This window comes from Artibeus jamaicensis, unplaced genomic scaffold (assembly GCF_021234435.1).
Source record: "Artibeus jamaicensis isolate MK-2021 breed Jamaican fruit bat unplaced genomic scaffold, CSHL_Jam_final contig_685, whole genome shotgun sequence".
Lineage (NCBI taxonomy): Eukaryota > Metazoa > Chordata > Mammalia > Chiroptera > Phyllostomidae > Artibeus > Artibeus jamaicensis.
Window position 1 is genome coordinate 19,357,791 of NW_026521924.1, and position 22,207 is coordinate 19,379,997.

At 41.4% G+C, this 22,207-nt stretch overlaps 2 protein-coding genes across 3 annotated transcripts in view; both read right to left on the bottom strand.

Moving 5' to 3' along the window:
• SAMHD1 (SAM and HD domain containing deoxynucleoside triphosphate triphosphohydrolase 1) overlaps positions 1-1,966 on the bottom strand; it is a 51,908-nt gene extending 49,942 nt beyond the window's left edge. Inside the window, exon 1 of one of the 2 annotated variants that reach the window (XM_037164466.2) lies at positions 1,647-1,966. In XM_037164466.2, the coding sequence (XP_037020361.2) occupies positions 1,647-1,665 (19 nt within the window). In that variant the 5' untranslated portion in view covers positions 1,666-1,966. The remainder of the gene's footprint in view (positions 1-1,646) is intronic. The other variant, XM_053671213.1, reaches the window with a different exon arrangement.
• Positions 1,967-10,466: 8,500 nt separating this feature from the next.
• Positions 10,467-22,207, bottom strand: part of RBL1 (RB transcriptional corepressor like 1) — a 64,500-nt gene continuing 52,759 nt past the window's right edge. Inside the window, exons 19-22 of the mRNA XM_037164488.2 lie at positions 21,025-21,115; positions 15,547-15,695; positions 13,849-14,013; positions 10,467-12,328 (exon numbers count right to left, since the gene is read on the bottom strand). Of these exons, the coding sequence (XP_037020383.2) occupies positions 12,158-12,328; positions 13,849-14,013; positions 15,547-15,695; positions 21,025-21,115 (576 nt within the window). The 3' untranslated portion in view covers positions 10,467-12,157. The remainder of the gene's footprint in view (positions 12,329-13,848; positions 14,014-15,546; positions 15,696-21,024; positions 21,116-22,207) is intronic.

Sequence of the window (22,207 nt, forward strand, 5' to 3'; positions counted from 1 at the left end):
CCCCTTGCCCACTAAAGATAATAAATTTTTTAAATCTTAAAAAAAAAGAAAAGGAAAAGGACATTAGGTAAGAGCTGAGAAAATACGAATAAAGATCTACTTTCCTGGACTTGAATAATAATGCATCAATATTGTTTCATCAGTTATAACTAACGTACCATACTAATGGAAGATGTTCATAACAGAGGAAACCGGGTGCTGAGTTTATGGGATCCTGAGTTGATGAGAACTCTGCGCTATCTTTGTTAATTTTTCTGTAAAATTGAAACTGTTCTAAAAAGTAACGTTTATTTAAAATAGTTCAATGAAACCAATACATACTGGCAGCTAAATCTAAAACAGTAACGACAACGACAAATGGTGAACAACCACCACAGGCATCTGGGAGCTGGCAGAGATGGGAGGAAGACTGTGCGGGTGGCTGTTAAACCCTGCAAATCTTGGATGAACAATATATACTCCCACCCTCAAGCCACAGCAAAAGTCTCTAATGCTTAGCAATGTCTACATGCAAGACTAAGTAGAGGCGTTAAGTCTGAAAGCCATGGGACCAAAGAAGGTGTAAACAAGATGAGGTCAGAGACACAGAGCATTTCCCTCTGCACACTTCTTGCCTTATAGGCAGTCACAGGGACAGGCCGTCCCATACTGGTAGAGTTCGGTTTATTGTGACTATCTGCTAGTGTCTCAATGTTTGGGGTGGGGTGACCATGTATTTGGAGATTGGGATGCTCCAGCACATAAGGGAATGGCCAGACTTCAGGGACTGGGGTTCCCTTGTGTGAAATAGCTCACGGGTCCTTTTAAAACTCATTGCTAGGAGCCAGTCTCTGCTTATATTTCAAACGTGGTATTGGTGCCTAAATTAAAATGATAGTTGCATCAGTCAGTCTTGTGGGGAGCCCCTAAGCTACAAATAAGGGGGGTAATTTGCCAGTCCTGTGGTTAGCTATCTTAGAATCACTAGAACTTTAGGTAAAAGTCAGCACTGTGGACAGACCTGGGGTCTGATGAGAATACTCAGCCATGTGATTAACCAACCCAAAAGTTTACTTTATCATTGCACTTCCAACTACATGAGCCAATAAACTTCCTTAGTTTTTAAACCAGTGTCAGTTGGCCTTGGCCGGGTAGCTCAGTCAGAGCATTGTCCTCATATGCCAGGGTTTCGTGTTTGAGCTCCACAGTCAGGGCACAGATGAGAAGCAACCAATGAATGCATCAATACATGGAATAAGAAACTGAGTTTCTCTCTCTCTGCTCCTCGAAGAACTTTGTCACCTCGAGAACCAAGGTGTGTTGGACTTTCTCTTGTGTTTTCAATTTTTGGATTTTTGCCCATTTGCAGCTGAAAAGATGCCTGACACCCCTCAAAACTTCAACACCCAACAGGGTTCTCTTTCAGAAATCCAATGTTACCTTGTAACCAAGCAAACCAGGGCTCAACCTCGTGGAACCCTGACACAAGACCCAACATTTAGTGTTGAAGGAAACAGGTTTTTATTAACGGAGTTCCAGCCTCAGGGGCGGGAAGAGCTGAGAGCATCCCCGCTCAGAGTCCTCTTCTCCCACGAGACCCAGCACTTCCCTCGGTCCCCAAAAGGCTACAAGCCAAAACCACGCCCAGCAGTTCCCCGCCTCCTTACCTGTCCTTAAGCCGGCCATGCAAACAGATCTCCATCTTCCCTAGAAGGTGCTGCTGTGGGTCTCAGAGTCTCCTCCCTCCCGCAGCAGCTCTCTCCTTCAGGACCTGGGGCGTGCTGTCCTCAGCCTCCATGCAGCGGTTCAGGAAACCATGTGCCGTGTTACACGGGGCAGAGTGCGGGGAGGCAGATGTTCCAAGAAAGTGGCTTCTTTGTACGTCCCGCGGAGAAGCCAAAGTACCTTCTCTCTCACTCCACACTGCATGGCTCCTTCTTGTGGAGGACTCTCTCCTACACCAGACCGCTCAGCCAACTTCCTCCTACACCCTTTCAGCCCGAGTGGCTTCCTCTTCCCCTCTTTCAGCCCTTATTTTAAATGCGCCTCCCAGTGCTTTGTATATGACCTCGTACCCAGCCCCTCCTGAGATGTGCCATTTTTGATAGTTCCCCTGTATCTTTTACCTTCTTTTGGCTGCCATCTTTAGTTTGGGCAAGAGTTCCCAGCTCCTTGCAGTATAAGCTTACCTCCCCCCACACCTCAAGTCCCCAGGCTATGCCAGGAGCTCCTGAATACTCTGAGTTACACCACCTACACCTTTCACTCTGGGCAGCCTACTGTTACCCTTCAAGAAAGGCAAGGCTATTAACTCGCCATTGTTATGCAAAGTAACTTAGCTGCCATATCATCCCCTTCTCCCCTTCCCCAACCAAGGGTTGTGGGGGTTCTCTCCAATTTTCAGGGGATCCTTGCTCAGTACCCCATTACAACCTGGCTGATTATTTCCTTGTAGGGACACTTGTATCCAGTCCAATCTAGTCTGACTCCTTTTAACTCATGTCTTACTGTTCCTAGTGAATGCCACTGCCTGTCAGTCAAGTTCACAAAGATTAGTTTCTCAGGAATTCCTTGGGCCACTCACTGAGTGGACCCCACAGTGTTATGGACTGAACAGTGACCCCACCCCCCTGCACCCACCCCGTCATATGTTGAAGGCCTAGCCCCCAATGCAACCGTCTTTGGGGACAGGGCCTTTAAAGAGGTAACTAAGGTTAAATGAGGTCAAATGAGTGAGGCTCTAATCCAACAAGTAGGACTGGTTTCCTCATAAGAAGAGACACCAGAAATCTCTCTCTTTCCCTGTGAGCACACACAGAAAAGGCCACGTGCAGACGCAGCAAGATGGTGACCATCAGGAAGTCAGGAAGAGAGGTCTCACCAGAAACCACCTGTGCTGGTGTTAGCATAGGTAGCTAGATATCAGTAAAAGAGAAGGGAATGAAACTGGCTAGGCTTACATAGGTCAGAAGCTAAAGCTTCACACATTTCAGGGGACCACTGCACCCTCTTTCTTAAGACCTAATTCCCAAAGAGGGCAGGAAGGATAGTTAACAGTCATTAGCCAGGATTACCAAGGAAAGATTAAAAAAGCAGAAAAAAAATTTTTCCTGCTGGGCACATGTGAAGTAGAAGCCAAGAGGGCTCATAGGGAGGTCTTTCTATTTTGAGACATGCGCAGGAGAAAGTAAGATGGCAACCATAAAGGGAAGTTGTCTAGCCTGGAAAAAGGATTGGAATGAATAAGAGACACAGAACCCTGGAAGGGCTCGGAAATGGATTGGGTAGGGGAAGGGCCCAGCGCAAGCCTATGAAAGACTGGGAAAGAAACTGGTCAGTCTGACATCCCAAGATAATATAATCAAAGCTTAACAAAGGCCTCTCTCTCAGTAATACACATTTTTCACCTGTTCATTCACATGTTGTCTGTAGCAGCCACGTGGGCCTTGCAGCCACACAGGCCCAAGCAGAGGCTCCAAGCACGATTCCACGTGTGGGCCTGGCAACCCAGTGTGGGCCCCAAACGCAGCTGCGAACGCGAGGCTGGGTATACATAGCAATGCAGTGCCAGCTGCTGGATCGCAGCTGGAAACACAGCAAGCTAGCCGGGTGGGGACAGAGTCTGTGCTGGACTGAACTGATGGCATGGAATTCCTGGGCTCGGCCCTTCTTCTGGGCTTGATGAAGACGAGGCTAGTCTTCCACAGTGTGATGGGGCTAAACTGGGGGCAGCCTTTATGTTTGCTCTAGCTTCAGTAAACCTCACCACTACACCTCATCCCCCCTGTGTGTGGTCCCCGGAATGCTTTTCTTGTACAACCATAAGCACCCCATTTCTGTGGCAACACCAGCACCTGGATTGTGCACTTCCAGCCTCCAGAAGGAGAGAAAATAAATTTCTGTTGTGTAAGCCACCCAGGCCATGGTGGGTTTTTTTTTTTCATCATCACCCAGGGACATTTTTTTCCATTGCTTTTAGAGAGGGAGGGAGAGAGAGAAACATCGATATGAGAGAGAAAAATTGATTGGTTGCCTCCTGTATGTGCCCTGAATGGGGATCAAACCCGCAACCTTTCTGTTTATGGGACAATGCTTGAACGGACACACTGGCCAGGGCATCCCTAGCAGACTAATACACGTGGCCAACACACTTACATTATGTGATGTCCGCTCCTGCATTGATGGCCTAAGGTTGGATATTTTGACTTAGTGGCTCCCTGTCTTTGGGTCCCAGAGTTCTGATGGCCGTGGAGTTGTTTATTACCAAGAATCCCTGTGCAACTGATATGCAAAATAAAGTCCCATGCATACTTGAAAGAAACGTGTCATTTACAGTTGAGGTGGCTGCAGGGAAGTGAGCTTCCCCTATCTGGTGTGTTCTGAACATCAGGTGGGAAACTGGCACTAGATTCTGGGGAGGAGAGCAGTGTTCCTTGGGGAACTGGTTAAGGTGCTGCTGAGTCTTCACAGCACTGGGGAAGCTGGTGCTAAGGCTTCAAAAGTGGGAAGTTTGTGGAAGGTACAGCAAAGGTACCTTCCTCAGGGGGAAAGTGGAAGAGAGGTGTTCACCTAAATTGTCAGGAGGCAAAAGTCACCCAGAGAGAAAGAACAAGGTTTACTGGGCATTAAACAGGAACTGCAAACACAGCATACTGATTCAGGCAGAATCCGAAGAGTGTCCCATTGGGGAACCAAAACTGGAGGATTTTAAAGGCAACAAGGAGACGTCTGCATACTTCACTCATGAAGAATTTTAATTGGTGCTGGCACAACATAATTGATCGCTAGGGCTATCACTAGGTAAAAATCCGTCCTTGTGGACAAATTGCAGATGTTCTTGTTCTGGAATATTTACGGCTTTGCCCAGTTCAAAAGTGTTAAGTTCCATCTGGTGAGGATGTGCATACCACCCACTTCCTTCAGGGCCTCCTGGCACATCCCGAAGCCCCTCAAGTGACTCGTTTTATCTGACATTTCACAGAGGGTTTGAAAAAGGAGGATGGAGCAAAGGGAGAAAGACCAGCTGGTGTGGCTCAGTGGAGTGAGCACTCGCCGGCAGAGAGGCTGCTGGTTGACTCCCTGTTGGGGCACGTGCCTGGGTTGTGGGCTGGCCGCAGCTGGGGGCATAGAGAGGCAACCCATGATGTTTCTCCCCCTCTCTTTGTCCCTTACCCTCTCTATGAAAATAAATAATAACATCTTTAAAAAAAAGTAAAGGGAGAAAGATGATCATTGGAACACGGAAAGTTTTCAACAAGCTAAATTTCTTCTGTGTGTGATGGGGGTAGGAAGATCTGCTTCAAAATATAAACGACAAATTAAGAGGCTTCCGAAGGTAAAGGAAGAGAGAAGCTGAAGGAAGGAGACAGCGTGGGACATCCTGGAATGAGCCTGGGGTGGGGCAACAGAGCAAGGCTGGGATACTCATGCAATTCTGAGTTGACCCAAAACTATTCTCAAAAGACAAGGGAAAGCTTGTAGATTAAAAATTGGGCTTCCAATCCCTGATGAATAAATCAATAAAATGGGATATATACATATGTATACACACACACACACAAAATATCACTCCGACTTAAAAGGAAATTCTGACATGCTACGGCATGGATGAACCCTGGGGACATTATGCTAATAAGCAAACTGAGCCAGTCAGAAAAGGACAAATAATCTATGATTCCACCTACAGTCACCAGGTTTAGTCAGACCCACACAGACAGTCGGGTATCCATGCCAGGGGTAGGGCGGGCGGGCGGGGAAGTTGTTTAGTGGAAGAGAGTTTCAGTTTCCCAACATGAAAGTGGCCTGGAGTTTGGTTGCTCTATGATGTGAAATGTACTTACTTCCCCTGAACTGTTGACTTAAAAATGGTTCAACGGTAAATTTGATGTTATATGTACTTACCACACAAAAACCCCAACTTCACTGAATTTTTAAAGTTGGGCTATGGAACCAGGGTAGTTAGGTTAAATCTTGGCATTTTGGGAAAGTTACTTAAAATAAATAAATAAAATCTTTAAAAATGTTTCATTATAGGGTTTTGTGAGAATTGAGTCTGGCACGTAGAAAATGCTCCATACATGCTCGATACAATTATAAAAAGCATCTCTGTGCCTCCTTCTTCAACTAGTTAATTCAACAAATGTGAAGACTACACTTTCTTCAATATGTCATTTTTCACTCTGGGAAAACCATAGGAAAAAAGGTATTATCTATATGGAGTTTGTATATATATGCAGACATATATATTTGACGATATGCGATTACTGAATTACTGGTGGTGGATTCAGATAATACATGAATAGATTATAAGTGCTGGGAAGAAAAATAAAACAAGCTAAGAGTACAGAAAAGGCTGGGTTGGTCTAGGAAGTGTGTGACCTGACACTCGACCAGAGACCCAGATGAAATCGCAAGGGGCCTATCTGGCGTTCCACCACACGATGCACGTTTTGTACTCTAACAACCCTGCATCATGATGTTCTAAATAATGTCTGATTCTTAAATTCGCAAAGATTAGACTCACTAAACAAAATTTATTCCAAGTGCCAATATCTGAGAGAAATTCAACCAAAAAAAAGAAAACCCACCCAAAACCCTGTTAATTTTTCTATGTTTGACAATGAAATAACGTAAATAATGGTACATTCATACATTGGAACACAAGCATTAGAATTGTCATAGAAGTATAATTTAGATATGGCAAAGATGACTGATATACACTGATATGTTAAGATCCATTTTTAGCTTAAAAAATACATAATATATCCATTGAAAAAAGTCTTGGAAGATTCACATCAAGAGGCGGCTGTAGCCCTCCCTGGCTGGTGTGTCTCAGTGGATTGAGTGCCGGACTGTGCATCAAAGGGTTGCTGGTTTGATTCCCAGTCAGGGCACATGCTTGGGTTGCGGGCCAGGTCTCCAGTAGAAGGTGCACAAGAGGCAACCACACAAATCATGTTTCTCTTCCTCCCTTTCTCTCTCCCTCCCCTTCTCTCTAAAAATAAATAAAGTATTTAAAAAAAAAGAAGTGGCTGCAATGTGGAGCAAATGGAATTCTTACACACTGCTGGTGGGGAGTAAAGTGGTCCACTTTGAAAAACGGCATGCCAATAGCTTATAAAGTTAAACATATATTTACCATTTGGCCCAGCAATCTAACTCATGAAGGAATAAAAGAGAAATAAAAATATATGTTCAGCCGCTGCCTCTACGCCTCACTCCACTCCAACGTGGCAACAGTACCCAGCCCTCCAGGGACCGCCAGGCGCACGGAGTCTCTGACTGCTGCTTTCCAGAGGCGTGCTGGGGAGGACAGTCACAGCTACACACCTTCCGAGACAGAGACCCCACCTGTAGGAACACAGAACTGGCTGCCTTCACAAAGCACCGGAAGGACCCCAGTGTCCTTGACTGCGTGATGCAGATTTTGGACATCAACTGTGGTAGGCAGCTAGATTTCCAATAATTTCTTTTCTTTTTTAACTCCTTACCCAAGGATATGTTCACTGATCTTAGAGAGGAAGGGTGAGAGAGAGAAATATCGACTGGTTGCCTCCCGAATGTGTCCCAACCAGGGATCAAACCTGCAACCTTTCGGTGTAAGGGAGGACGCTCCAACCAACGGAGCCACTGGCCAGGGCAATTTCCAAGAATTTCTCATTCTTATTGGCGACAAGGTGTTAGCTTGTCATGAGTCCTTTAACTGTTACCAGAATAATACGTGAAAAGCCCTTGAAGCGGCCTCCAGACCCGCCCCCTTTCCTTCCAGCTTCCCCCTCATCATCATCTCTCTCCTCACAGGCCACATATGCCCTGAGCCCAGCAAACCCGGCACCACACTCTGGCCCCTTCTGCTGGCAGTAAGAAAGCATATTTTTTACAACACATATACAAATTTTCATAATTATTAATAGCCTCAAACTGGAAACAACTCAAATGGTCATTAACTGGTGAATAAATAAATTGTATACCCATAGTATGAAAAAGTGCTTAGCAATAAAAAGAAATATTTATACATACAATGTGAATGAATCTTAAAAACATTATACTAAGTGCCAGAACTCAAATTCAAAAGATTACATACTAGACCTGGCTGGTGTGGCTCAGTGGATTGAGTACAGGCCTGCGAACCAAAGGATCGTGGTTTGATTCCCAGTCAGGGCACATGCCTGGGCTGCAGGCCAGTTCCCAGCGGGGGACGCACGGGAGGCAACCACACACTGATGTTTTTCTCTCCCTCTCTCCTTCCCTTCCCCTCTAAAGATAAAGAAAATCTTTTTAAAAAATATTTATTTATTTATCTTTAGAAGGGAAGGGAAGGAGAGGGAGAGAAATATCAACGTATGGCTGCTTCTGGTACATCCCCCGCTGGGAACTGGCTTGCAACCCACGAATGTGCCCTGACTGGCAATCAAACCGCGATCGTCTGGTTTGCAGGCCCGCACTCAATCCACTGAGCTACGCCAGCCAGGGCAATAAATAACATCTTAAAAAAAGAAAAGAGATTACATCCTATAAACACGCATTTATATAAAATTCTAGAAAAGGCAAAATTATAATGACAAACAGCAGATTTACACAGCCCGGATGTGTATTAGGGAGGATATAGGGAAGGCAGGTAGGAAGATCCGAGGGCACAAGGAAACCAAAGTGATAGAAATGTTCTATATATGGACTGTGGTGATAGTTATATGACTATATACTAAGACTCATCAAACTGTACACTTAATGCATTTTGAAAAAACTTTACATGTATATTGATTTTATTTTTTAAAAGACTTTATTTATTTTTAGGCAAAGGGGAAGGGAGGGAGAGAAACACCAATGTGCAAGAGAGATGTCAGTCAGTTGTCTCTTGCACAGGGACCTGGCCCGGAACACAGGCCATGTGCCCTGACCTTTCACCTTGCAGGACAATGTCCAGCCAACGGAGCCATGCTGGCCTAGGGTCGTTTATTGACTTTAGAAAGAGAGAATGGGAGAGAGAGAGAGAAACCTCAATTGGTTTCCTCCCATACATGCTTCAACCAACTGTTTATTGATTTCAGAGAGAAAGAAAGGGAGAGAGAAAGAGAAAGAGAAAGAGAAACCTGAATTGCTTTCCTCCCATACGTGCTCCAACCAACTGAGTCACACTGGCCAGGGCAAAAATGAATGCATTTTATTCTATATAAATTATACCTCAATAAAGCTGGAGAAAAAAGTCATCATAGAATACATTTAAGATTTGTACAAGTTCCTTCCTGTGAGAAATAACTGTAATAAAAAATTTTTCAAAATTAAAAGACTTAAAAGTGACCCTGACAGGTTGCAGTATAGATTTCATTTTTTTTGCTTCTATACATTCTAATTTATCTACAATGATGCGATTTTCTATACCAAGTAAATTATTTCCTGGAGTGCTGATGACTTAAGTAAACAGAGAGGTGCTACTTGGTTTGGTGGTACAGTGTCAGGGAGGATATTTGAACTTGGATGTCCATGCCCCCAGCCATTCCACTCTTCTGCTGGACTCTGGAGAAGTACCTCCTGAACTTCCCTGTTAGCAACCTTGGATGCTTATCCAAACCGTTTGTGTGCCACGCTATTGAATCTCTTTGGTTAGTTAGCCCCCGAAGATTATTCTTACCATTGTGAAATGTGATGGAACCATGGCGTAGATGTGGTATCCGAAACCTCAGGTATTTTCTTCTTTACATACATATTCAGGGTCTGTCATTGTTGCCAAGTAATCTCACCATGTATTAGTTATCCCACCTGGAATCTATTAGCATTAATCCTTTCTGGAAAGTCATCTTTCTAATGAAGCCATCTCTGACTTCACGCACTCCAATATTCATATCACAGGGGTGCCAGAGGAGAAAAGGCAAGAAATGGGCAATTTACTGGAAAAAAATAATAAAAGAAAACTGCCCTAATTTGGTGAATGAGGAGGAAGAGAGAGAGGGAAGGAAAGAGAAGTGCTGATTCATACATGCAGTGGTTGTTACTTGTATGTGCCCTGACTGAGGATGGAACCTGCAACCTTGGCGTACCAGAACAATGCTCTAACCAACCAAGCTAGCTGGCCTGGGCATTTCCAAACTATTTCCATCACCCTGAAGAAAAACCCTGCGTTCATCAAGCAGCCAGTCACTCTCCATTCTCTTTGTAGCTCTTAGAAACCACCAGGAATAATAACTTTTAGGTTATAGTAAGATATTCAAAAGATAAAAAGCAGATATTTAAGAAATGTAAATTCTAAATGGTTGCACAATTGCTTCTAATCACACAGAAGAGCACAAGTATAGTTTTTTCAGTAATCTCAAAAACTCCCGTCAGGGCACATGCCTGGGTTGCAGGCCGGTTCCCTGCAGGCCAGTTCCCAGCAGGGGACGCACAAAAGGCAACCATACATTGATGTTTCTCTCCCTCTCTCCTTCCCCCACTTCCCCTCTAAAGATAAATAAATAATAAAATATTAAAAAAAAAAAACAAAAAAACTCCCATGTTTTATTAATAATTTTATGTACATTAATATCATCTTGAAAACTGATTAAACATGTTCAGAGTTTCTTACATAGTCAATGTACAATGGTCACTTATATTCTGCACATTAATAATGAAGATGAAAATGACACAATAGTTATAGTTACATAAAAATATATACAAGAAAAAGAAAAATACATATACAGGGTTCAAGACACACATGATGTTATTTGGCTTATGATGTGTAGATACTACACACACAAAGGAGGATGTAATTTTCAGAAAAGTAAAATGTGACCCAAATCACTTCTCTTAGAATTTAAAAATAAAATTCCTGACAACAGTAATTACTAATTTATAGGCAAATATTAGACTACTTCAAAGCAGCCAGGGTTAGACATCATTTAAGTTAAGCACTTTGCATTTGAAAAAATAAGATATTTCAGTCAAAAAAATATACACTTGATAACATTTTCTCAAAAATTACAAACGGCTTATCCATATCCACCCAGATTCTGAAAACACACTAGAAAAAGTGAATGTTGAACAGCTGATTCTTTGGAAAGCAGTATCCCCTGCCTAGTCTTGGAAAACATCCTTAAGGGGCCTAAGTGATCAGATCCTAATGGGCAACTCACCATGCAACAATAATACCGAGAACAAAGAGGAAGAAATAATAACACATTGTTTCACTGATACAATTTATGATTATAAGGTATGAAAGGATGTTAATGTAGTTTAAAAAAAGGTTCAACTATTCTTAGGAATCAATTAGACACTGAGAATGACTAATCTTCTGATGACCTCAAAAACCGTATTTCATACATGATCGTGGTGCTACCTCCTGAATAGAAACTTTAGTTTCTAAAAACTCTTATCTGTATTTTATTTTACTGGCTTGAGAAGCAGATTCCTGTTTTGAGAATTACGTGATGTAATGTAGTCATGTATAGTTAAATTAATGGTTCAGAAAACAAAATGACAGTAGTTTAAAAAAGGAGCAAGTGCCCCTTTCATTAGGTTGTGACACCAGGCTAAGAGGGCCAAGGCTGGAAATCAGGGAGTGTGGGCAGTGGGCAGTGAGTGTGGGCTCAGGATCAAATCTGCTTATGCACAAGGAGACAAGGGGCAGGAGAGGGATCAGGGCAACACAGAATGGTGGCGGCATCTGGATGCAGAGTTACCACAGTGGGTCGGAGACAGGGTGGTGCGTCATCCTCTGGCCCAGCAGCTATGGGAACCAACCCCTACTTAACAGTAAATTGATAGCACAAATATCTCAAAGCACACTTACCAAAAAGAGATTATTAACCCTTATATTATAAGGCATGGAAGGTGATACTTGATTATTTTAAAAAGGAAGCTAAAAAATTACAAGGTTTCCCCTTATTTCATCGTAAAAACTAACCCAAGGAACAAGCATTTAAAAAATTCTAGGACTACTAGTATGTTTAAAAGGCACTTAAAACATTCCTTTCCAATCCAACTCAAAATGCATCTCTGCCAACTACATTTTGGATGAATGTTTTTAAAAAAGCATGTAATTTTCATGCAGTTTTTCATTTTCTTTTTCTTTCCCCCTCCCCACTTCCAGTTTTTCTTTTAACTCAGTGATATTTACCATCCATAGAGCTAAATGTTTTGAAGGATAGAGCCCCAACTTTCTGCAAAACAACCTGAAAGTGCTTCAACCACAGAAACAGGGAAGGCACTAATGATTGGCTCTTTCACTGACAACATCCTGTAGTCTTTTAAGCAAAACATCATCATTTTCTTGACAGAGGCGTTTGGCAGGTGATTCTGCATCACTATCAATGGCTATTGCCCGCTTCTTGGTTCTCTGTTCACCTTGCCTTATCATGTTGTTGATATCTTTCAAACTCTGTGTAAAAACAGAGGACATGCATGAGTAAAAGGGGGAAAGGAGGAAATAGCAAAAAACTAAGCTAACTGCTTTTTCCTCCCCTCTATCCTTTATCCAAAGAGAAACAATGGGGTATAGATTATTTTTTTGAATCAAGGCCAACCAAATAAGGGTAATTATAGCTAATATTTTTAAGGGTTTTAAGAAACTGAGTTTACCCTATAGCAGTGGTTCTCAAAGTGTGGACACAGAATAGATGCAGAAGCAGCAGCTAGGAACTTACGAGTAATGCAAACTCTGAAGCCTCACCCTACACCTACTGAATCCAACATTGTGGGGTAAGGCCCAGAAATCTGTTTTATCCAACCCTCCAGGTGGTTCTGATGCTCTCTAAAGGCTGAGATCCTCCTCCTGTACCAATGCTTTTTGAAACTATAATGTACCTGCTAAACATCTGGGGATCTTGTTAAAAATGCAGATTCAGATTCAGCAGGGCTGCTGTGAGGCCTGAAGCTGCATTTCTAAAATGCTCCCACCTGATGCTGATGCTGCTGGTCTGTAATCCACACTCTCAGTAGCAGGGCCTTGGAGAAGTGTTTTCTAAAAGCCGTGCACCACAGTTGTGCAGGGCACCTGACTGCGAGAGCTCTGCGATTCAGCAGGACTACGGGACAGGGATCTGTACTCACCAAGCTCCCTGCTGATTCTGACCTATGGTTCTGAAATCACTGCCTTAGAAGTCAACTGGTCCCACCTCTGATTTCATGCAAGAATCTTTTCTAAAACACTATCACAGGAAAGTGATGATCTCCTCTTCCATGACGATTTCCTCTTCATAAATATAATTCTGAGAAATGCTTAACTGCAGTGTGCTTTGTTTGCTAAGTATAATAGAAGCTCAGTAGATGTTTGTGGAACTGAGTTAGAAACTCATGAATTAAGGAGCTGCCTTTGTATTTGGACTGAGTTGCAAAATGTCCAGTACAACTTCTTCCAGTTGGCAGTGTTTCTGGCTTTTGGAGACATACTGAACATATCTGCTTAATAGCCCCTGAAATACTGGAAAACAGCAGTCATGTCCCTGTCACTTCTTCATCATTGTGGAGGAATAACCACAGCACTATCTGTGTAAATAAGAGGCGGCCTCTTTACAGACTTTTTACTATCCTTGTTACCATCCACCAAATGAACTTTCACTTTCAAGGCCTTTTTTAAAACAATGTTCTGTGTAACTGACCACTGGCAAGTGTTGCCTTACTGGTCCCTTCGCAGGATTATGCTTGGACAGGGAGACACACTGGACTCTTGCAGTGAGCCTCTCCAATACCAAGTCAATACTAATGGATTAAACTACTTCAACTGAATACACTGCTCTTGGTCACAGGAAACTTGCCACGGTAACAGTTCATTACTAGTATTTATTAGTAACTATGCAAAAAAAGAAAGAGCAATATTAAAGATTACTAACTGGTGATCTGAAATCAATTTTTAACACATATACATAAGTTGCTTAGGAGTAAAGTTTGTGTACACCCTACCTTAGAAGGGCTGCCATTGAACTTATACAGCAGGGCAGTCCTCGGGGTAAGGCCCGACCCATTCTTGTGAGGGGAGACGTAGATGGAGTGCTGCTGGGAAATCCGGCGCGGTGAGCCTGGCTGTTGCTTAATATATGGAAAAGGAGAGAGTGGTGGAGCTTCCACCTGAAATAAGCACAAAGTAAGTTGTTTTAAGATCAAAGTTTTTCTTTTTTGGAATTCTACCATATTTTTATTCATATTAGCATCTCCTAGTTAGAAGTCAGTTATATTTTAAGAGCTTACTTGCAGCTGAAAAAAAGGAAACAAATGCTCTACTAACCCTCCTTTTTCAATAATTACTAAGAAACTAAAATGGATTTTCCTGGACCTTTCAGGAAATCCTGAAGAATTCTGAGTGAGACACCAGAATCAGTATGCCAGGAGTATAGGAACCCCAACTCCATTCTCACAAAGCAGGGGCAAAGAATAACTGATGTCCTAACACTTGTAGTAAGACTCTCTCCCGACACACACACCCCCCAACCAAAGCAGTAGCAAAGAGCATAGAGAGAGGCAGAGAATTCTATGAGGCAGCAGGATGAGTCCAACATGAAACAAACCTGTCAATGAAATGTTGAGACTTTATGTTAAAGTAAAAAGATTTAGAAATAGAGGTAGGTGAGCAGGGTCTGTACTTTTCTTTACTATTCGATACTATGTTTCCATCCAGGAATAAATTAAGATGGCTCCTTCATTATTATTTCATTTTCATCCTTACTTGAAGCTAATAAAACTAGTTTCAGTTGGCTGAGGATAGAGCTATTCACAGCACTGCGTATGACGGGAGCGAGAACTGATGGAGTGGAATGAGCACTCATGTCATGGCCTCTCAGACAGTCAGAGACCGCACTCCTTGAAAGGAAGAAGAACAGAACTGGAGACACATACATGGCTACTGGCTGGGTGCAGCTTCTACTATGTCCCTCCTTTTCTTTTTTAAAGTCTGACCAGAGAATATGTTTTTATTGATTTTTAGACAGAAAGGGAGAGAGGAGGAGAGACAAAGAGGAGGAAAGGAGAGAAAGACACATGGATGTAAGAGAAATATTGATTGGTCACCTCCTGTATGTGCCCTGAGTGGGAATTGAACCTGCAACCTAGGCTTGTGCCCTGATCGGGTATCAAACCTGCAAAACTTTTGTGTATGGGGCGACACTCCAACCAACTAAACTATCCAGCCAGGGGGTAAACCACCCTCTTTCACATAACTAAAGTCTGCACTGTTGGGAATCAACTCAGTTCATATTCTGGTAATACTACTAGTATTCAGAAATCTGCTGGTACTGCCAAATCTAGGATCGGCATAAAATTTTTTAGCACTGCCACTATTTACAGTTCAGGTCTATCTATTTCACTTTCTCTTATCTTGAGAAAAATTACCAGAATTAAATTATTTTTATTTTTCTGTGTTCCCATCTAGTCCTTGCCCATATGTATGCAAAATTTTTGGCAACACAATCACATTATAGATAAAATTTCCATGATTTCCTCTGCTCTCTGCTGTATCATAGCCTTATTCACTCCCTGATGAATTACAAATATATTTTATCCTATCTAATGCATCCATGAGGCTTTAACTCTGAAACACTTACCTAGCAAAATAAACTCAGTTATCTATGACTATGATATTAATAAAGCAGGAAAATATAAACGTACCATATGGTCCTGATTTGACAAGTCATATTTCAGTGCAAATGACTTCACTCTTCCTACATACACTGTGTTGTAAAATTTGATAAGATCGCCTCTTTCCTCTCTCGCTGCTGCACTGGAACAATCAGGTGTTTTTGTACCATCTTCCAAATCTGTTAAAAGAATTCAGTGTTGTGACAGATGTACTTTAATATATAAGTTGATGATTTAAATTTTTGCTCTACAATATAAAAAAATCAACTATATACAAACCTTTATGTAAAGCAATCAATGTTTTTAGAAAAGGTCAGAAGTGTGCAAATATTATGCATGAATTAAGTTGGAATCTTCAGAAATGTAAACATGTAAACTGAAGGTGGACCTCTTTTCTTCAGATACCACTTCGGCAGCCACACCTTTTGAGTTCACTGTCACTGGTGGCCTTTAGAAGAGCGCCAGCCCTAACCCTAATTTTTTCTTCCTAAATTTACAGTATCTCTGGGTAGGAAGAGACCTGATTAGGCTAAATTTCCTATCTTCTATCTTGATCTAACCATTGAAAAATGAGATGGACATGTTTCTTACTTCAACCGCTATAAGTTAATTTTCCTATCCCATCATTAGAAAGATCGTCTTAAAATAACCCACCTTTAAGATGGGTTAAAGTAATTTTCCTTGCTCAATAAACTATTATAATTTCATAATTTCCCCTACTGCTCTCATGAGTAAGAGAAATGTCTTTTTTGGATTGCCATATAACACTGACAAGCAATTAAAATGTGGTTTTATACAAAACACTAGTGACTGAGACAAAGACTGGAGATAATATCTGCAGAACTCCAGAGAGACAGGATGCATTTTTTGGCCTGGAGCTTTGGCTTTAGAAACTTCTCAAGACCTGATCTGAAAGTGGCAAGGTAGAAGGCAAATTATCCGAGGGCTGCAGGTGGCCAACAACTACAAGCATAACACACGGTTAGTTTTAAATGTAGAGTAATAGATCTGCAGCCAGGGGCACAGCAGAGAGCTATTTCTCAGGGAACCTGGTTTCACAGACTGGGCAGACCTAAGCTGTCTGGGTGCACATATTGATCGAATGCCCAGCCATCACTGGAAGAGGAACTGCTCAACTGACTGATGCTGATGTCTTTGCACATACTGTCATTAGTTTTCGGATTGAGAAAAGGCGTATCGTGTGACTGTTATCACTTAAACATGGAGACAGAAACAAGTTTATTTTAGGATGAAAGTAAGAAAGATCAGAATTTCTAAATCAAAGGGTGGGTTTGAGAGATGATGGGCTTGACCAGCACAGCAGCATTTCCACGGAGGAGGCATTTAGAATTCCTTTCGCACTTCTCCTGCCACATCCACACTCCTTCTTTTTGCCCCTCACAATAACAACGTGCAGTATCTACTCCAGACTGGCTTTGTGACTGAGAGGGCAGCATGATCCCCAGATGTGCAAAAGCTACTAAGCACAGGCCACTTGAAAACTTCCGTGGTTTTAGACCATTTCAGTGATATTTTGGCAGTTTCTTGTGAGGTCTAAAAGGCATCTCTATAATCTAAAAACAAATAAAAATGTTCTCTACCAACATCTTGGTTGTCTACCAGGTGACTGTTTAAATGTTATCTAACTAAAAATAAAGTCACCTAATTATCAATGTGCAGTTACCAATTTTAAATATCTTATATAAAAACAAAAATTTTGGCCCTTCAGAGAATTTACTATTTTTTGTTTTTGTTTTATATGTGTGTGACCTAGTTTTCAACACTGAAAAAATTTTAAATAAGAAACATGACCTTACAAAAAGTAGCTTTAAAAGACAAAAGCCATATTCATTAATAAATATAATAAAGTTTATATTGCTGATAAACAAAATTATATACACTAGCTACTACTTACTGTACTCAGGCCTCACTAGGAGCAGGCTTTGTGTTAAACACACACACACCTGTTCTTTTTAACCCTTAAAACAAGCCTCTGAGGAAGTATTGTAAAGTTTTCAATTTGCTATAATACAGTTGAGTATTGTGATTGTGTTACCTAGATGAAGCTGTAAGCTGGGTCTCTCACATGTTCTCAATCAAGAATGCCAGTCTGGGGAGGTCTAATATGATAATGAAGGATACATGGTACATGAATGAACTGCTGTTTTCATTAAGAAGCTCATTCTCCACAGTTCGCTACTTGTAAGAGTTTCTGTTCGGCATATGTCAATCAGTGGTCAATGCTTTGCTAACATACTGAACATCAGGAATAGGTTTTTACTGACGAAAATCTAGGATCGGCATAAAATTTTTGCCGATAGCAACCATTTATTAGATATGCCTAATGCTAAAAACTGGCTCATGCTGGGGAAATTAGAAGTATTTGACATAAGCAGGGTTAGTTAAAATATTTGAGACATTCATTATCCACAATACCATGAAAAAGATGAGATATCCCATGAGGTCTGTGGGGCTTTGCTATTATGGATGACGACCAGATCTGAACTCTGATGCACATTGTTGGCTTGATCCTGGCTTTAAAGGTAACTGGGTAATAGCATCTGCCTTGAGTGAACCTTGAGTGAGGTGGTAGTTGGACAGACAGACAGCTAGGGCTTTGAGCTAACTGTATAGAATGTGTAAAGAGTGTGTTTTAAACAGTAATCATTTTCTACCTAATGATGAATTTGTTCATAGAACCAGAACTGTTTTTTCAAGGTGGTGCTCTTTTGGTGTGTTCAAGTCTAGGCCATTGTGTTTAGCCATAGCTCCAGGAACTGAAACGTCTTTTCTGAACGAAGATTTGCCTTTTGGTATCTTCCTCGCTTTTTTTGGTGCCAGAATTCCTGAGACCACTACCACTGATACTCTCTTGCACTGTGCCACCCCCACTGGATAGGATCTTAAGAATGTTTTTTCTTGCCCTGGCTGGGGTGGCTCAGTGGATTGAGTGCTGACCTGTAAACCAACGGGTCGCAGGTTCGATTCCCAGTTGGGTCACATGGCCAGGTTGCGGGCCAGGTCCCCAGTAGTAGGGAGCATGCAAGAGGCAAGCACACATTGATGTTTCCCTCTTTCTCTCTCTCTAAAAATAAATAAAATCTTTAAAAAAAGAATATTTTTCTTGTTTGCCTGCTAATAAGTATCTAAATAAACGTATATAAAATAATTTGATCTCTTGTAGACAGAGTAAGCTAACCCTCATTCTCCCCAAACTTCATTGGTAGACATCCTATCAAAAAGAAACCACGATATATTTCCTTCTGCTTACTCACACTGTCCTGAACTTCATAGGTCCCTGCATCTCAGGAAGTGGCTGGGAGCTGCCACATTTTGCTGTGTATAAGCAGTCCCATGTACAACGCACACGCACATTTTTTGCCCCAACTTTCAGAAAAAAACCTTCAATTTTAATTTATTTTTATAAGATTTTATTTATTTTTAGAGAGGCTGAAGGGAGGAGATAGAGAGGGAGAGAAATATCAAGTGTGGTTGCCTCTCGAGTGCCCCCTACCAGGGACCCAGCTGGTAACCCGGGCATGTGCTCTGACTGGGAATTGAACTGGTAACCCTTCGGCTGCAGTCCAGTGCTTAATCCACTGAGCCACGCCAGCCAGGGCCCATCTTAATCTTTTAATCCAATTATTTATTTATTTATATTTAGAAACAAAACCAATTATCATGTTCCAGGGTATTACTTTGCACATGAATATCCTTATTGCTTGCTAGAGTTATACTTTTAACTCACCAGCATTAATAAAAGAATTAAAAACATTCATATAGATACAGAATTAGTACTACCTGCACCTAATGCACATCCTTGTTTTTCCCTCAAAGATTTGGGCAAAAATGTGCACATAATACAGAGCAAAATACAGTACTTTGTTTCTCACAGAACAAAATTTCCTCATAGAACACTGAGCACACTGTTTCCTATCTAACCTCCAATATGCTGGTTTCCCAAGGACAGTAAAACCACTTAAGACTGAACAGCAACATGTGTAACAAAAACAAAGTTTGTGTTGTTTTTTTTTTGGTCAGGCTTACTGTCTTATCTATTTCTCATTGTCTTGAAAAGGCTCAGGAATACTATATTTACAATTGAGAATGGCCTATGTGTCCTTAAATGGGATCAGATTCTAGGCAGTAATTAAAGGATTTTGATAAGATCTTAAAAATTCAGATTATAGTAGACACCAAAATGATCATGGATATTTGTGTAATTTTCTAAAATATCTTTGATCCAGAAAGTTTCTCTAAGAATTTATCCTGAGGATGAAGACCAAAGATTAACCTACAGTGATTTCCTCACAAAACTGTACAAAACTGGAAACCATCTAAACATCCCACATTGTATAAAGAAATCACAGTATACAGGGTCCAGCACACATAACACCCCTTTCCTATTACAAACTCTTTTATTACATAATCATAAGCATGCAATTCTGTTACATAACAACATCACACTCAAGTGCACCACATGACATTTTAGGCAAAATGTTCAAAACAAAACTATAAATTATGACACCCATATTATTACCCGACCAACCACACTCAAGCAGGCGGTGCTTCTGCCGGACCCTCACACGACACATGTGCACACGTATGGGGTGGGGCAAGAGCAGGGTTACAGTGGTGCATGTCAAGTAATAAAAGATGAGACAAGGTTAAGGAGATGGGCGGAAGAGGCATTTCCACAATTCATCAACACATGAATACAGAACATTATGATTTTCCTTTGAAAAAAACTACTAGTGCCTCACGTCTTAGCATGATGGTAGCAACAAGGTAGCAGCCTTGCCAGTGGTGGCGGAACACCTGTACACTTTTTAATGAGAAAGATATTTCCTTAATTGTCTCCCCAGGCAGATCACTGACAGCTATCTTTGTTTCCCTCTACTCGGATTTACAGCTGTCCCCCCTTACCCACAGGGCACATGTTCCAAGACCCCCAGTGGATTCCTGAAAACAGTGGACAGTACGAAACCCTACCTATACTGTTTTGTCCTATATGTAAACATGTATGATAAAGTTTAATTTATAAATTAGGCACAGTAAAAGATTAACAACAATAACTAACAATACAATAGAAAAATTATTACTAAAAGCATATAAACAGCAGTAAAGCTTATGTGAATGTGGTCTCTCTCTCTCTCTCTCCAAATATCTAGAATTTTCCACTGACTGCTAGTAACTGAAATCAAGGAATACAAAACTGTGGATAAGGGAGGACTACTGAATTTTAAAAATTTAACTGCCTTTACTTGATTTATTAATGTGTATAAGTGGACTAGAAAACTTCTAAAATACAATTAAATAGGGGACAAATAAATAGTTGCAATACACAACCTCTTGGGGGAGGTGCCCGACCTATACTTATCACAAACTTACTTATTTCTTCCCAAACACCTACATCACTGACTCTGTGTTACCTGACAGCCACTGTATTACATTATGTATGATGTAATCGAGGGTGTTGCACATAGAATGTTAAACTGAACAACTTACCACAATCTGTCATTTCAAAATCACCATTTACTTTTTTATCGTAAGCCACAACTTCTCTTGGAATACTTTTCAGCAATACACTTCTATAGACCTACAGGTCAGAGGGGAAGTAAAGGACCGCTGAGTCACAAAGAGGCACGAGTTCAGCAAAACCAAAACAAGAAAAACAAAATATCAAGCCAATTAAAACGTATTTGTTTGTATGGGTGGATAATCAAGGGAAGGTAGTTATTAGTCTGGTAAATGAAGACTAGGGACAACATCTTAGAAGAGGGATACTAAAGCAGATTCTAAGCCTATACCTAAAATATGCCATTGTAGGAGTTTACAATGTAAATAGAAGAATTTTAAGTACATAAATAGCAACTGAACACTGATGACCAGGTTTTGCCAAATAAAAGTAACCTCAAAAATCTGAATTTGTTCCTCTTCTCTTTTAACTCCTTACCCAAGAATCATTTGCTGTCATTGAAGCTTGTTTTCCTAGTCCCATCCATTCTCAACTCCTTTTAAATAGCCACATGAAAATTTGTTCCCATCCTGCACCGAAACTCTTTCCTGCCTCCAAGGTAGCTGACAGGCAGGATCCATTCCTCCTCGTCCTCTGCGTATTAGTATTTAGAAGATATTGAGGAGGCTTTGACACACAGTAACTTGACCTTCATGATCTTTAAGGACAATATGGCCCTCTGTAGGCTCTGTTCCTGAGGGGTTTTCTGAAGGTCCAGAAACTCTTAGCCTGTCATAGTATATAACACACACTTGTACTTGGCTCTTCTAATATCTCTAAATCACTATCAGTGTATTTGGGGGCTTAAGTAAAGAAGTGAGATTGTTACCATTGGTAGTTAGCTAATTATTAATGAGAAAGAAAGCAAAGAGACTTAGACATTGAGCTTAATAAACTGGGGAGCATGAGCCTGTTTGCCTCACTAGGGAGCTACTGCTTTTCACACTCCAGGGGACCAGAGCATTGTGCTCCAAGGAGATGAACATACCCCCTCCCCACCCCCTCCGCCAGATGGTAGGGAGTAAAGGGGGCAAGGGTGGAGGAGGTGCTTGACCATAGGGGCCTGTCAGTCTAGCCTGGGGAACAATGCATTGGCTAGTGGGGTGAACTCATCAGAAACCCACAAAAGCTTGGAAAGTTGATTTCATTATTTTGAAAATCTGTACTTGCCCA